This window comes from Megascapheus bottae, chromosome 16 (assembly GCF_031878675.1).
Source record: "Megascapheus bottae isolate mThoBot1 chromosome 16, mThoBot2.hap1, whole genome shotgun sequence".
Classification (NCBI taxonomy): domain Eukaryota; kingdom Metazoa; phylum Chordata; class Mammalia; order Rodentia; family Geomyidae; genus Megascapheus; species Megascapheus bottae.
In genome coordinates, this window is record NC_143524.1 from 6441697 (window position 1) to 6456980 (window position 15284).

Below are 15284 nucleotides of genomic sequence, written 5' to 3' on the forward strand. Positions count from 1 at the left end.
GCCTCATATTGAGTTTCATGATGCCATCTTCATTGTTACAATGTGTTTTTTTAAATTGTGCCTCTCCTTTTTTTTTTTTTCCTCAAGGCCAGTGATCTGACACTTGAGCCACAGCACCACTTCCAGCTTTTTTCTATGTATGTGGTTCCAAGGAATTGAACCCTGGTCTTTGTGCATGCTAGGCAAGCACTCTGCCACTAGGCAAAACTCCTGGCCTGTGTACTCTTCTTTTTATCTTCTTTCTCCCCTCTCCATTTATTAATCAGTCTCATAGTTAGAATCATGTTCTATGTATATCTATATATACTATGTACATGAGTTTACATCTTTGTTCTTTAGGCTAGCTTCAACAAAGGAGCAGAAACATGTTATTTGGGTTTTGAGGCTTTTTTTTTTTTTTAATTGGTGCTGGTCCTGGGGCTTGAACCCGGGGCCTCTTGATTTTAGGTTTCACATTCATGTTTGGGGTTCCATTCCATAGAGCATGAATCTAACTGACTTCCTGGAGATGAGGAAGGGGAAAAGAGTAAGGATGGATATTTTGATTATATACATGTGTATATATGTATGTGTGTGTGTATATATATATGTATGTATGTATATATCTTTCTGTGTATGCACTGAGGAATTGAATCCAAGGCTTCATGCATGCTTGGCAAGCACTCTACCACTAAGCCATGCTCCTGGCCACTTAGGATGGGTATTTTGAGAGGATGAGTATTAGATGCTTGAAATAGTGTTTACAACTATGAAAATTAAACAAGGAAAATTGCTCAAATTGCTTTGGGAAGGTAGAAAGGGACAGAGGGAAAGTGAAAGGCCCCTTCTCTGTAACTAATGTAAGCTAATTAAAAAAATAGAGTGCCTGGCCAAATAGTAAACACTACCTATAAAAAAATACAAATAAATAAGCCATCTTGGGAATCCCAAGTAGGTAAAAAGTTCCAAATTCATTATCATTGCTCTTTACTCACAGGTCATTCATTCAAATGCCCTTGGTGTCTCTTACCCTCTTTTCCAGGCAGGGAGAAAATAGAAATAAATCTCCTATCCTATCTTGAGCATCTCCCCTCCCCACATCTAAGGCCCATAATCTGTTAACTCATCATCCTCCTCTCCTCAGCAGTGATTAAGGAACTGGCTCCAAAGAAGATTAAAGGTGCATTCTATAAGGTCCATAGGACAGGGGTACTCTCCTGAGTTTGAACTGGCCTGCACTCTTGGAATCACCATGGCCCTTGTGCCACAGAGCAGCGAGAATGGAAGTTGGCTTAGAAATAACCCAGGCTCTGCCAGGCACCCAGACAGTTCTAGGATGACCAATCCTGTCTGGGAAGTCAGAGACGAAATTGGCAGGGTTGAAGGGCACCAGGATGTTCAGGTTAGTACTTGTTACGCTGTGTCCTGCTTGCTGGCTCACCCTGAAGTCTGACCCCTGTGCCTGCTGTCTTTCTTTACTCAGGGCTCTCAAAAGGCCCACTTGCCCTCTTCTGTGGCAGAAGCATCAGTGGGCAGTGAAGACGATGTGGAGCTACCTTGGCCACATGGGGAGCTCCTCTTCCTCACTGATGATGGAGAGGAGGCTGAGGTCTTCTTCCAGGACCAAAGTGAAGAGCCAGGTGAGGGGAGGAGCGGTGTCCTCTGCATTCACTTTTATTTGGCACAGAAGTAGGTACTCAGGTTTGGTAAGGGGCTACTGGTGCTTTAGCAGTTATTTATAGCAACAACAAACAAAATATGTGGGAGATAAAGCTGATGAGTATTAGAGGGAAAGACACACAATGTTTGTATTATTCCTTTTTTTCCCCCTAGTCCTGAGGGCCTGGGCACTGTTCTTGAGATTCTTTTGCTCAAGGCTAGCACTGTTATACTTGAGCCACAGCACCACTTTTGGCCTGTGTATGTGGTACAGAGGAATCAAACCCAGGGCTTCATGCCTGCTAGGTGAACACTCTTCCACTAAGTCACATTCCTTGTCCCTAGATTTTCTCAAGGCTAGGGCTCCACCACTTGAGCCACAGCACCACTTCTGGCTTTTTGCTACATATGTGGTACCGAGGAATCGAACCTGGGTCTTCGCGCATGCTAGGCAAGCACTCTACCACTAGGCCAAAGTCCAGTCCCAAGTACATTTTTTTTGTCGGTTGTGGGACATGAATTCTGGGCCTGGGTACTGTCCCTAAGCTCTTCAGCCCTACCCCTGGAGCCACAGAACCCAGTTGCAGTTTTCTGGTTAATGAGAGGCAAGTTTCATGACTTCAGTGCACAGGCTGGCTTTGAACTAGTAGCTAGTATTATATAAGCATGAGCCACTGTGGCTGGCTTCTGACATATCTCAGCATCCTGAGCAGCTAGCAGTATAGGCCTCAGCTGCCAGATACTCCCCTCCCCCCCACTCCTGGGGCTTTAATTTAGGGCAGCATTGTCCTTAAGCTGCTCTTAAACAAGGCTAGCACTCTACCCAGCTACAGCACTTTTGGCTTTTTTTGTCTGACAGAATAGAACCTGGGGCTTCATGCATGCTAGGCACTCTATCACTAAGCCACATTTAAAGTCCCCATTGTTTTAGACGCTAAGTATCCCATTAATAGTTCTGTAAGTTTCTTTCCTCCAGGATGGGTTTGGAGTCCACAGGACCCCAGGTCCCCCTTAAGAACAATTAACCCTGTAATGACCTTGGAGCAGGAAGAGAAAAAGCAAGATTACTGGATTACTGACACTCCTTGTCAGGAAGCTCTAGACTCCTGTCCTGTTGGGGAGACAGGCTCCTGTGTCTGCAGAAGCTGTTTGGCGGAATATTCTCACCTCCCACCTTCAAATACTTTTGGAGGTGAGTCTATCTGGACTGGGAAACCAGTTTACTCACATAGCCCAGCCTCCTTCCCCTCACTGGGAAGTTTTAAGTTGCACCACTGGGTCACACAAGTTAGTTCCTATCTGCTGCTTTTGGTTGGAAGTAGGGAGGGACCCAAGGGCCACCACTGCACACTACATGTAATCCATGTTATTTCTACTCTGTAAATAACCAACCAAATGTGCAGCCAGTTTTATCGGGAAAGCAAGCTCCCTTCAAATCCCTCTTTCCGAATAGAACATACTTTTGGAAACAAAACATCTTTAATGAGACCCTTGTACAAAATAAGCAAAATAGGTAATGCCCTTGAAAGGGCCCAGTTCCTGGACCGTCACTGTCCTTCCGTAGGATCTTTGCTCCAAGCAGGGAAGTCGCACATCAGGGTCTTCATCTGAGAACTGAATCAGGGTCCCTCCAGGGCTCAGGACTCTCAGGCATTCTGATAGTAGCTGGTATGCCCCAGGTAGACCACCCCGAACCACAGCATCCCAAGTGCCCTTGTCCAATACTAGGTGGAAGGAACCGGAAGGGGCTACAGATGCCATGTTTTGGGCATTAGCTTGCATGAAGCGGAGGGAAGAGGAAGGGTGTCCAGGGGATAGGGGTACTTGGTCTTGTCCACCCTCCAAAAGGGCATTCATGTGGGCCACAGCCACAGGAGAAAAATCAATCCCTAGCACATCCACAGGGTATGGGGATTTGGCGTAGAGGCCCGTACTGAGATCAGAGGTTCCACAGCCCACATCCAGCACCCGCAGCGGACTCGTGGTTTGTACCTCCTGCAGCAAGGGGAGGAGAAGTTCCTGGATTTCCTCATAACCAAAGAACCAGTCGAAAGTAGGGGTACCGGCCAGTCGGGGCTGGGTGTGGAGCTGGTCCCAGAGGCGGCGGTCCGCCAAGCAGCTAGTGGCCAGAGAACCTGTAGTTTCAGGTGAAGGGTAGTCTCTGCTGCCGGATTTCAACCTCGCAGCTGCAAAAAACCGGCTCAAATGTACCCGGGGTGGGGGGAGGAGGCTCTCAGTGACAATTTCCGCTCCTATTGAAGTCACCCCCACCACCCACCCCCCACCGCCGTCCCACCGTCCTACCCGCCAACACTCGGCGCACTCGGGCCGCCAGAGTCGGCAGCAGGAGCGGTCGGCGGAGCGCGGCCATCCGCAGGTCACCCGCACTCGATCAGGAGCCAAGGAAGGAACGGGGTGGGGAAGGGGAGGAAAAAACGCGCACGGCCTGTTAGGACGGAGCTCGGGCGTAAACAAACACGCACAACGGCCTGGGTGGCACCAACTGCCTTTATTGGTTTCAACATTACCACGAAGGGAGGAAACACGTCAGCTTCTCATCACGGGGCGGCGCCTAGACCTGAAACCAAAGCACAGCGTGTAAGCACCTCGCCGAGGGGACGCCCCAGGGGAGCTTACAGAGCTCTGCCCGTCTCGGAGACGCGTGTCCCGGCGCTTGAGGATAGAACCGGCGAACGAGAACTCGCCGGCACCGAAGACATGACGCCGAGAGGGCTCGAGCCCTTTCCTTCTGCCTCCGAACATAACGGAGAGCGGGACTGCACGCCCGTTCCCCGCCAAGAAATGGAGGGCTGGATGGATGCTGGCCGCCCCCGCCGCCCCCGATCTCCTCTACCGCCCCGCAACACCGGGCTAAGCGTAAAAGAACCCATCACTCACCGAGATGCCCTCCGAAAGGCCGCTGTGCGCCACGAGGCTTCTTATATAGGCCGAACCACGCCCCCTTGCTGTGATTGGTTTGAGGTGCTAGGGGGCGGGGCTCGGCGGTTGTTGCAAGAAGCGGAAGTGCGGCCCTCGAGTGCCCCACGCTGCAATTATGGGTGCCCCGGGAGGAAAGATCAACCGGCCCCGAACGGTGGGTGACTGGCGCGGACGGCGTGGGGGTTGTCTGCGAAGGTTTCCTCTAGCTTTCAGAGTCTTCTCTGGGAAGCAGGAGAAGGGATCGATAGGAAGGTGGGGCTGCCAAGTGTCCGGGGGAACACGGGTGGCTGAACGCATCTTCAGCTGACCCCAGGCTTTCGCCCCGCTTCGTAGGAGTTGAAGAAGAAGCTGTTCAAGCGCCGGCGGGTTTTGAACCGAGAGCGGAGACTGAAGCGCAAGGTGGTCGGGGCCGTGATAGACGAAGGGCTGATCACGAGGCATCACCTCAAGAAGAGAGCGTGAGTGCCTTGCCTCCTTTTTCCTTGGTCCTCCGCATCGATTTCTTCTCCCCTTGCCTTCCAAGTTTCAGAGCCGTTCAAGGCTCCCCTGGCGTCTTCTTGAACTCTCATGTTAACGCAGGGAATATGTGTTGGTTCCTAAACTCTGCTAGCCGCTCACCACACCCTTAGCTCACAGCCTCTGCAAGATTGTCACTCCTACATCTTGTCCTACGTATGTACATTCATTTTGTGTGTGTGTGTGTGTGTGTGTGTGTCGGTCATGGGGCTTAAACTCTGGACCTGAGCACTTCAGTTCAAGGCTACAGCCCTACCCCTTGAGCCACAGCACCACTTCTGGTTTTCTAGTGGTTAATTGGAGATAGAGTCTCATGGTCTTTAGTGCCTGGGCTGGCTTTGAACAGTGATCCTCAGACCTCGGCCTCCTGAGTAGCTAGGATTACAGGCATGAGCCACACTGCCTGGCTATTCACTCACTTTTTCCTTGGTTTTCTTTTTTCTTTTTTTCTTTTTTTTGCCAGTTCTGAGCACTGTTCTTGGGCTTTTCTCAAGACTAGCACTCTGACACTTGAGCCACAGCACCACTTCCAGCCTTTTTCTATGTATGTGGTACCGAGGAATTGAACCTGGGTCTTCGTGCATGCTAGGCAAGCACTCTACCACTAGGCCAAACTCCCAGCCCATATTCACTCACTTTTTAAAGTAAGTTTATTTCTCATACAGAAAAGTACTTATGTAAGTGGACACAATTCTTTGAATTTTCCTAAAGATACCCACAAGATTTTGCATAGGAATATCAAGATTCTTGATTCTGGGGAAAGAGTTTTCATTCATTAATTGAAGCTAATTATACATTAAGGAATTTAGTTAAGCAGGTTGCTGGTAGTTGAAGTCTGTAATCCCAGCTACTCAGGAAGATGGAAGCCAGACAAGACTGGAAAGTTAATGAGACTCTTAGCTCCAATTAACAGCAACAAGCTAGAAGTGGGCCCAGGAATTGGCCTAGTGGTAGTGGAGTGCTTGCCTAGCATGCACGAAGGCCCGCATTCGACTCCTTGGAACAACATACACAGAAAAGCTGGAAATGGTGCTGTAGCTCAGTGGTAGAGTGCTAGCCTTGTGGAAAAAGCCCAAGGACAGTGCTCAGGCCCTGAGTTCAAGCTCCAGGACTGGCCAAAAAAAAGACAACTAGAAGTGAAGCCGGATGTGATGGCTCACACCTGTAATCCTAGCTACTCCAAGAGGCTGAGATCTCAGGATCTCAGTTCAAAGCAAAAAGTCTGAGGCACTAAAGTCTGAGGCTCTTATCTCCAATTAGCCACCAGAAAATCAGAAGTGGGTGTGGCTCAAGGGGTAGGGAGAGCGGTGGCCTTGAGCTGAAGAGCTCAGTGACAGTTCCCAGGTCCATAGTTCAAGCCCCATGACAGAGAAAGGTAAGGGACAATAGACACTTCATGCAATAACCTGATCCTGAGATGTATGTTGATTGGAGTTAAGTATGTTGGACTTAACTCACAACACTAAAGCCCACAATTCTAAAGACAAGTTATTTGAAATTGAAGACTCTTCCTATAGCTAGAATCACTTGTGATTTGATCTGTGTATCCTTGTTCCTACTTATCGTTCAGGTCCAGTGCTCGTGCCAACATTACTCTGTCAGGGAAGAAACGCAGAAAACTCCTACAGCAGATTCGGCTTGCACAGAAAGAAAAGGCCGCTATGGAAGGTGAGGCCGGGACAGAGAGATGGGATGAAAGAAACTGTGTTTGTCTGGATTCTTCAATGTCTCCTTCTTCCCGTTGTTTAGTGGAAGCCCCTTCAAAGCCAGCCAGGACTAGTGAAACACAGCCCAAAAGAAGACAAAAGAAGATGAAAGCCCCCCAAGATGTAGAGATGGAGGACCTTGAAGAGGAGGGTTAAATTCTTCTACAAGGAAAATCTCGGCTGGAGCCAGGATTTGGTGGTTGCTTCGAAGGACTTTAGAGAAAGCAAAATCCCTTATCCTCAGATTCCTTTTTCACAGTGGTCTTCTGACCTTCCCTGGAGGGATGTTAGGAAGGAGGGGGGCACAGAAGCAAGATTGAGGAGTGTCCTCTCTAGCAATTAAATCCATTTGTAATGAAGCCCTAGAATCTGCCTGAGGCATGTGTGAATAAGTGTAGAGATAGAGGTGGGCCTTAAAAAAGAGTGTAGGTGAAGATAGGCCGGAAGCAGGACTTACCGAACTTCCTTGAACAAAGGCAATTAGAAACCAGCTTATCTTGCTGTGTAGCTCATGCCTGTAATCCTTGCTACTCAGGAGGCTGAGATCTGAAGATCTTGTTTTGAAGCTGGCCTAGGAAGGAAAGTCCATGAGACTCTCATCTCTAATAAAGTACTCAGAAAAGGCAGGAAGTGGTGTTGTGGCTCAAGTAGTAGATCACTGGGCGTTGAGCACAAAGAGGCTCAGGGATAGCACCTAAGTCTTGAGTTCAAGCCCCAAGACCGGTAATAAAAGGAAAGAAAAAAAAAGTGGCTTCTCCAATGGTCCTGCCTCCCTAGTGAGTGACATTCCACCTTACCATTTCTAAGGCAAGTAGAGATTATTGGGGGGGTGACAGGTGTGAATCCTGATACCAGTCCTGCCTCTGGTTTTGCTCAGGTTGGGTAAATCACTTTACCTCATTTACCTTGCTTCTTCTGGAATGTTTTTAATAAAATATAGTCCAAACATTACCCATTGTCCTTTTTTTCTTGTGTTGGAGAGTAAAACCTAGGTCTTTATGCATGCTAGTTAAGCATTCTACCACTACAGTATCAGCTACCATATTTTATATCTATTTTAAAAAAAATTTTTTTTTCCAGTCCTGAGGCTTGAACTCAGGGCCTGAGCACTGTCCCTGGGCTTTCCTCAAGGCTAGTGCTCTACCACTTCTGGCTTTTTTTTCCCTATGTATGTGGTCATGAGGAATTGAACCCTGGTCTTCATGCATGATATGCAAGCACTCTACCACTAGGCCAAATTCCCGGCCCCATTCATGTCTAATTAGATACCATTAATAGACGAACTTTTTTTCCTCCCAAAACCCAGTTTGGGTCTTGTATTTGCTAGCCAAGTGCATTGCCACTTAAGGAAAGCTTTTCTTGACTTTTTTTTTTTTTTTTCAAGTAGTGTCTCACTTTTTGCTGAGACTATCCTAAGTGGTAATCCTTCGATTTATGCCTCCAGAGTAGTTGGAATGACAACCGTGCTGCCACACTCAGTTTAGTTTTTTTTTTTTTTTTTTTGCCAGTCGTGGGCTTGAGCTCAGGGCCTGAGCACTGTCCTTGGACTTTCTCAAGGCTAGAGCTCTACCACTTGAGCCTCAGCACCACTTCCGGTTTTTTTCTATGTATGTGGTGCCAAGGAATCGAACCCGGGTCTTCATGCATGCTAGGCAAGCACTTTAACCACTAGGCCAAACTCCCGGCCCCTAGTTTTTTTTTTTTTTAATTGGTTGAAATGAAGTTTCATGAACTTTTTGTCAAGGTTGGCCTGAAACTTCAATCTCAGTCTTCAGACCTACATTCCCACTAAACTTAAGGTCTCTGTTACTCAGCTTTTTTTTCTTTTTGCCAGTCCTGGGCTTGAGCTCAGGGCCTGAGCACTGTCCTTGGACTTTCTCAAGGTTAGAGCTCTACCATTTGAGCCTCAGCACCACTTCTGTTTTTTTTCTATGTATGTGGAATTGAACCCCGGTCTTTGTGCATGCTAGGCAAGCACGCTATCACTCGGGCAAACTCCTAGCTTTGTTCAGCTATTTTGCTCACTGCTGTGTTCTACCACTTGAGCCATGCCTTTAGTTTTCAGTGTTTTAAAGAGGCCTTCTATCAGTTGGGCCATGTCCCAGTTTTATTTTTTCCCCTGTTCTAAGGCTTGAACGCAGGACCTGGGCAATGTCAGTGAGACTTATCTCTAACCAGCCAAAAAATAGAAGAGGGGGGAATGTGTCTTAATGGTAGAGTGGTGGTAGAGTACTTGCCTAGCATGCATGCACAAAGACCTGGGTTTGATTTCTCACTACCACATATACAGCAAAAGCCAGATGCGACACTGGCTCAAATGATAAGAGTGCTAACCTTGAGTAAAAGAAGCTCACGAACAGTGTCCAGACCCTGAGTTCAAATCGCACAAGTGACCAAATGAAAAAAATCTTTTGGACTTTCTTGCTTGCTGTCTTCAAACAAAGATCTTCAGATCTCAGCCTCCTGAATATGACTATAAGTATGAACCTCAAGTGCCTGGCTTCCTTTTTACATAGTTGTTAAATTCTACATAATTATGCATTAATAATAATTTTACTATTATTGCTGTTATCTTTTGAGACAGAGTCTCCCAGTTTATGTATCCCAAGCTACCCTGGAATTTGTGATTCTGTCTAAACCTGGGAGTTTACTAACGTTCCTGGGTATCACTGCATTTTAAAAAGCTCACAAATTTCATTTTAGTAATTTTATTGTTATAAAAATAATGTAAAAGGGCCTGGAGTTTGGCCTAGTGGTAGAGTGCTTGCCTAGCATGCAGAAATGGTGCTGTAGCTCAAGTGGTAGAGCTCTAGCCTTGAGCAAAAAGTGTCCAAGGACAGTGCTCAGGCCCTGAGTTCAGCCCCAGAACTGTCAAAAAAACAAAAACAGTTGAGTAAAAAAACCACAAAAATAAATCCCAGTGAATGTCACCCGCAATCCTCAAATCTATCAGTGGTCCTCAGGCGGTGGGCGGGACGAAGGGCGTGTGAGGACGGAAGAGGTCCTCGACGCGCCGCGGAACCCAAGTGCTGAGCTCAGGCGCGACGTCGGACCCCTTTTCCCGTGAGGCTTCCGCGCTAGTTTCTTTCGCGTCTCCCGTCAACGCGCATGCGCCGTCTGAACGCCGCCGCTCCCGCCTCGGGCTTGGGGTAGGGCTCCGGGATGTCCGCGTTGTGCGACCCTCCCGGGGCCCCGGGGCCTCCCGGGCCTGCCCCCGCCACCCACGGTCCCGCGCCTCTCAGGTAGTCAGAGCCCTTGGTCTCTTCCCCCACCGCGCGGCCTTCTCGGCAGATACCCGGATCCTGCCCCAAGAACTCGCGGCAGGATTCTGACGGATTCCGGTTCGCGTCCACCAGAACTCGGGATTGCTTCTCTTAAAAACTCTGGGCTCCAGGGCCCGCCCTCCCAAGGCTTCGGGCCTGCTTCTCCCTACCCCCAGACCCGATTGCTTTCCTACCCTCGGCTTGGTGGAAGCAGAACTCCTGCGGACGCCTCACCCCGTCCCTTGTAACCTGAAGGAACCCGCAGGGCCTTGGCTTTCCTAGACTGATAATCCAGACGCTGAAACCTATGGAGTTGTTCCTGCTAGACTTTCCCTTGCACACTCTTCCTGTCTTGGGGGGTGGTTTTTATGTTATTTTGAGGAACCAGAGAGGAATGCACAGCCCCTCGCGGATGCTGCTTTGACAGAAAAGGGATTTTGTCTCTTTTCCTTCTGAGAAGGAGTCCGTGTTTCCAGAGTGCATGGGACACTCTTGATTCTCAAGGCACTTTGAAGGTGCTGGGTAGGTGGTGAGTGGTTAGGATTCTTGCACCATATGGGAAGAATAGGTGTTGGGAGGGAGAGCCTTTAATAAGGAGCTTAACGACTTTTTTCATTGCACCAGATTCCAGGGTGCTTTTGTGCAGGGGAGTGTGACACAAAATATACTTAATTCAACAAAAGTTGAATATACCAGCACCTCCATAAAAAGGGATTTATTATTGAAGAGCTCGGGAATAGTTCCTATCCTTTTGTAGCATCTAAGCTGATGACTTAACTTTGATTACCATATCTGTAGAATGGGGTCATAATTGTGCTTCGTTGTTATTCTATTGTCTGGATTGAAATAATTCACATAAAATAATTTAAACAAGACCTGGCCTGTTAGGGGGTGTAACTCAGGGCAGAATACATGCTTAGCATGTGTGAAACCTGGGTTCAATCTTTAGTGTCCCCCCCAAAAAAAGGGCAGCTAGCCTTTATATATATATGTGCATCTTTTTTTTTTTTTTTTGCCAGTCCTGGGCTTGAGCTCAGGGCCTGAGCACTGTCTTTGGGCTTTCTCAAGGCTAGAGCTCCACCACTTGAGCCTCAGCACCACTTCCGGCTTTTTTCTATGTATGTGGTACCGAGGAATCAAACCTGGGTCTTCATGCATGCTAGGCAAGCACTTTAACCACTAGGCCAAACTCCCGGCCTATATGTGTATCTTTTTCTTTTCTTTCTTTCTTTTTTTTTTTTTTTTTTTTTTTTTTGTGGGTCATGGGGTTTGAAGTCTGGGCTTTGGCGCTGTCCCTAAGCTATTCAGCTCAAGGCGACGGCCCCTGGAGCCACAGCCCCACTTCTTTAGAGATTAATTGGAAATAGGAATCTCACAGTCTTTAGTGCCCAGGCTGGCTTTGAACCTTGTTCTCAGCCTCCTGAGTAACTAGGATTACAGGCATGAGCCACAGCGCCCTACTTACCCTGCAGTTTCTAGTTATTGACTGCTAGATTTTTTTTTTTTTTTTTTGCCAATCCTGGGGTTTAAACTTAGGGCCTGGGCACTGTCCTTGGACACTTTTTCTCAAGGCTAGTGCTCTGCCACTTGAGCCACAGCACCACTTCTGGCTTTTTCTGTGTACGTGGTACCGAGGAATCAAATCCATGAATGCTAGGTGAGCACTCTACCACTAAGCTACGCTCTCGGTCCCAACTGCTATTTTTTTTGGTATGGAAGATGAGCATTGACTTAATGATACTGTGATGCATGCTTTATAAGCTCTTAAGAATTTATTCTCCTTGTTTTATATAGAAAGTGAATCTCACAAAAGAAACGTAACTTGCATAATCTCTCCCAATGCTCTAAGTCTGCTTCTTTTTCTTCCTTATAGTGCTCAGGAGCTGTCCCAGGAAATCAAAGCCTTTCTGACGGGTGTGGATCCTATTCTGGGTCATCAGCTCTCAGCCCGGGAACATGCTCGCTGTAGTCTACTTCTGCTACGCTGTTTGCCACCTGCTCGGGCTGCTGTCCTGGACCACTTAAGAGGTGTTTTTGATGAGAGTGTCCGGGCCCATCTAGCTGCCCTAGATGAAAGCCCTGTGGCTGGTCCTCCTCACCTCCGTCCACCTCCGCCCTCCCACGTCCCTGCTGGGGGACCCGGTCTAGAGGATGTGATACAGGAAGTACAGCAGGTGCTGTCTGAGTTTATCCGGGCCAATCCAAAGGCCTGGGCACCTGTGATTAGTGCATGGTCTATTGACCTCATGGGTCAGCTGAGCAGTACCTATTCAGGCCAACATCAGCGTGTACCCCATGCTACTGGCTCTCTCAATGAATTGCTGCAGCTATGGATGGGTTGTAGGGCCACCCGTACGTTAATGGACATCTATGTGCAGTGCCTCTCAGCTCTCATTGGTAGCTGCCCAGATGCATGTGTGGATGCCTTGCTGGATACTTCAGTCCAGCATTCCCCACACTTTGACTGGGTTGTAGCACATATTGGCTCCTCCTTTCCAGGCACTATCATCTCTCGAGTCCTCTCCTGTGGGCTTAAGGACTTCTGTGTCCATGGTGGGGCTGGAGGTGGAGCTGGTGGTGGCGGTGGAAGCTCTTCTCAGACTCCCTCTACCGATCCATTCCCTGGCTCTCCTGTCCTCCCTGGGGAGAAACGAGTGCCCAAGATTGCCTCCGTTGTAGGCATTCTAGGGCACCTGGCCTCCCGCCATGGAGACAGCATCAGACGGGAGCTCCTGAGAATGTTCCATGATAGCCTGGCAGGGGGCACTGGCGGCCGGAGCGGGGACCCTTCCCTTCAGGCTACAGTTCCTTTCCTACTGCAGCTGGCAGTCATGTCACCGGCTCTACTCGGCACGGTCTCTGGAGAACTTGTGGATTGCCTCAAGCCCCCAGCTGTGCTGAGCCAGCTGCAACAACACCTGCAGGGATTCCCCCGAGAGGAGCTGGACAACATGTTGAATCTGGCTGTGCACCTGGTGAGCCAGGCCTCAGGTGCAGGTGCCTACCGCCTACTGCAGTTTCTGGTGGACACCGCCATGCCTGCTTCAGTCATTACCACCCAGGGCCTGGCTGTACCAGACACTGTGCGAGAGGCCTGTGACCGCCTGATCCAGCTGCTGCTGCTGCACCTGCAAAAGCTGGTTCATCACCGGGGTGGATCTCCTGGAGAAGGGGTGCTGGGCCCACCTCCCCCTCCCCGCCCGGTGCCCTTTCTGGATGCACTAAAGAACCATGTTGGAGAGCTGTGTGGTGAGACACTGCGGCTAGAACGGAAGCGCTTCCTCTGGCAGCACCAACTTCTAGGCCTGCTTTCTGTCTATACTCGGCCCAGCTGTGGACCTGAGGCCTTGGGCCATCTCCTGAGCAGAGCTCGAAGCCCTGAAGAATTGAGTTTGGCGACCCAGTTATATGCAGGGCTGGTGGTCAGTCTCTCTGGCCTCCTCCCCCTGGCTTTCCGAAGCTGCCTGGCTCGGGTGCATGCAGGGACTTTACAACCTCCCTTCACATCCCGGTTCCTGCGCAACTTGGCACTGTTAGTGGGCTGGGAACAGCAGGGTGGGGAGGGCTCTGCAGCCCTAGGGGCCCGCTTTGGAGAGTCTGCCTCAGCCCATCTGTCTGACCTGGCTCCTCTCCTGCTCCATCCTGAGGAAGAAGTAGCTGAAGCTGCAGCTTCCCTCTTGGCCATTTGCCCCTTTCCTAGGGAAGCCCTGTCTCCCTCCCAGCTCCTGGGATTGGTCAGAGCTGGGGTGCATCGCTTCTTTGCTTCTCTCAGGCTCCATGGGCCCCCAGGTGTGGCCTCTGCCTCTCAGCTTCTCACCCGCCTTTCTCAGATTTCCCCAGCTGGGCTCAAGGCTGTCTTGCAGCTCCTAGTTGAGGGAGCCTTACATCGAGGCAACACAGAACTGTTTGGAGGGGAAGTGGACGAGGACAATGAGAACCTTTCACTTGTTTCAGCTCCTTTGGCTTCAGCCTCCCTGTTGGACACGAACCGGCGCCACACTGCAGCTGTGCCAGGGCCTGGAGGGATCTGGTCCGTTTTCCACGCTGGAGTCATTGGTCGTGGCTTAAAGCCACCCAAGCTTATCCAGTCTCGAAACCAGCAGGAAGTGATTTATAACACCCAGAGCCTTCTCAGGCTCTTAGTGCACTGTTGTACCGCCTCTGGAAGCGCTGAATGTGGGGGTTGCTGGAGCGCTCCTACCCTCAGCCCAGAGGCAGCCAAAGCAGTTGCAGTGACCCTAGTGGAGAGTGTGTGTCCAGACGCGGCTGGGGCAGAGCTGGCCTGGCCCCCGGAGGAGCACGCCAGGGCCACTGTGGAGCGGGATCTCCGCATTGGCCGACGCTTCCGGGAACAGCCTCTGCTCTTCGAGCTGTTAAAGCTGGTCGCAGCTGCTCCTCCGGCCCTGTGCTACTGCTCCGTGCTGCTGCGGGGGCTGCTGGCCGCCTTGTTGGGCCATTGGGAAGCCTCCCGCCACCCTGACACGGCTCACTCCCGCTGGCATCTGGAAGCATCCTGCACCCTGGTGGCTGTCATGGCTGAGGGAAGCCTCTTGCCTCCAGCCCTGGGTAATATGCACGAGGTATTTAGCCAACTGGCCCCATTTGAAGTGCGCCTGTTGCTGCTCAGCGTCTGGGGCTTTCTCCGGGAGCACGGGCCCCTGCCCCAGAAGTTCATCTTCCAGTCTGAGCAGGGCCGCTTCATCCGGGACTTCTCCAGGGAGGGTGGAGGCGATGGTGGCCCGCACCTGGCGGTGCTGCACAGCGTGCTCCACCGCAACGTCGATCGCCTGGGCCTCTTCTCCGGCCGTTTCCAGGCACCCTCACCGCCCGCCCTTCGGCAGGGGACCTAACCTTCCCCCCCTTCCCCGCGCCAGAGGCCCACGGAGAGAAGAGACTTAGGGAGCCGGGCCACAGGAGGGATCATTTCTACATCCTTGGCTTAATGAGTGCTGTCACTATTCCCCTGCCCTACTTTTTTTCTAAATAAAATTTGTCGAGTTGAGACAAGCAGTCCAGTGTTTGTGCCTAACGTGGGATGCAGGAAAAGTGCGGACAGCCCCGAGCGCCCGCGCAGTCGACCTCCCTGACCCGCCCGGAGCCCGCCGGCCCCGCCCCTCGCCCGTCGGCCCCGCCCCCCAGCCCGCCGGCTCCGCCCCCCCTCCGGGAGCAGGTAAGGTGTGAGGTCCGCGGATAGGACGGACGTTCGGCCCCTTTCTCGATT

The 15284-nt window shown here is 50.5% G+C and overlaps 3 protein-coding genes and 1 non-coding gene across 4 annotated transcripts; 2 read left to right on the forward strand and 2 right to left on the reverse strand.

The window, feature by feature from the left end:
* The first annotated feature begins 1231 nt into the window (after positions 1-1231).
* On the forward strand, positions 1232-6964 carry Lbhd1 (LBH domain containing 1). The gene is made up of 9 exons (XM_090349146.1): positions 1232-1381; positions 1463-1619; positions 2615-2830; positions 3563-3775; positions 3900-4053; positions 4215-4732; positions 4912-5036; positions 6665-6762; positions 6844-6964. The coding sequence occupies exons 1-9, from the start codon at positions 1232-1234 to the stop codon at positions 6872-6874; spliced, it is 1662 nt and encodes a 553-aa protein (XP_090205272.1). The 3' UTR covers positions 6875-6964.
* Cskmt (citrate synthase lysine methyltransferase) lies at positions 3105-4254 on the reverse strand. Its single transcript, XM_090347517.1, has 2 exons — positions 3943-4254; positions 3105-3824 (listed from the first exon to the last, which is right to left on the reverse strand). Exons 1-2 carry the CDS (start codon positions 4007-4009, stop codon positions 3118-3120), a joined length of 774 nt encoding a protein of 257 aa, XP_090203643.1. The 5' UTR covers positions 4010-4254; the 3' UTR covers positions 3105-3117.
* LOC150052461 (small nucleolar RNA SNORA57) lies at positions 4299-4447 on the reverse strand. Its single transcript, XR_016538170.1, has one exon. It is a non-coding gene; the product is annotated as a small nucleolar RNA SNORA57 (small nucleolar RNA).
* Positions 6965-9928: 2964 nt separating the features above from the next.
* Positions 9929-15073, forward strand: Ints5 (integrator complex subunit 5). The gene is made up of 2 exons (XM_090347518.1): positions 9929-10042; positions 11937-15073. Exons 1-2 carry the CDS (start codon positions 9963-9965, stop codon positions 14911-14913), a joined length of 3057 nt encoding a protein of 1018 aa, XP_090203644.1. The 5' UTR covers positions 9929-9962; the 3' UTR covers positions 14914-15073.
* Positions 15074-15284: the final 211 nt, after the last annotated feature.

Excerpts from the sequence above, each read along its gene's own strand:
- Lbhd1 (XM_090349146.1), top strand. The coding sequence starts at position 1,232 with ATGGCCCTTGTGCCACAGAGCAGCGAGAATGGAAGTTGGCTTAGAAAT. Across the intron at positions 2,831-3,562 it reads ACCTTCAAATACTTTTGGAG|AGGCCCGTACTGAGATCAGA; the intron begins GTGAGTCTATCT and ends GATTTGGCGTAG. Across the intron at positions 4,733-4,911 it reads AGATCAACCGGCCCCGAACG|GAGTTGAAGAAGAAGCTGTT; the intron begins GTGGGTGACTGG and ends CCCGCTTCGTAG.
- Cskmt (XM_090347517.1), bottom strand. The coding sequence starts at position 4,009 with ATGGCCGCGCTCCGCCGACCGCTCCTGCTGCCGACTCTGGCGGCCCGA. Across the intron at positions 3,825-3,942 it reads AGTGCGCCGAGTGTTGGCGG|CTGCGAGGTTGAAATCCGGC; the intron begins GTAGGACGGTGG and ends GGTTTTTTGCAG.
- Ints5 (XM_090347518.1), top strand. The coding sequence starts at position 9,963 with ATGTCCGCGTTGTGCGACCCTCCCGGGGCCCCGGGGCCTCCCGGGCCT. Across the intron at positions 10,043-11,936 it reads CACGGTCCCGCGCCTCTCAG|TGCTCAGGAGCTGTCCCAGG; the intron begins GTAGTCAGAGCC and ends TCTTCCTTATAG.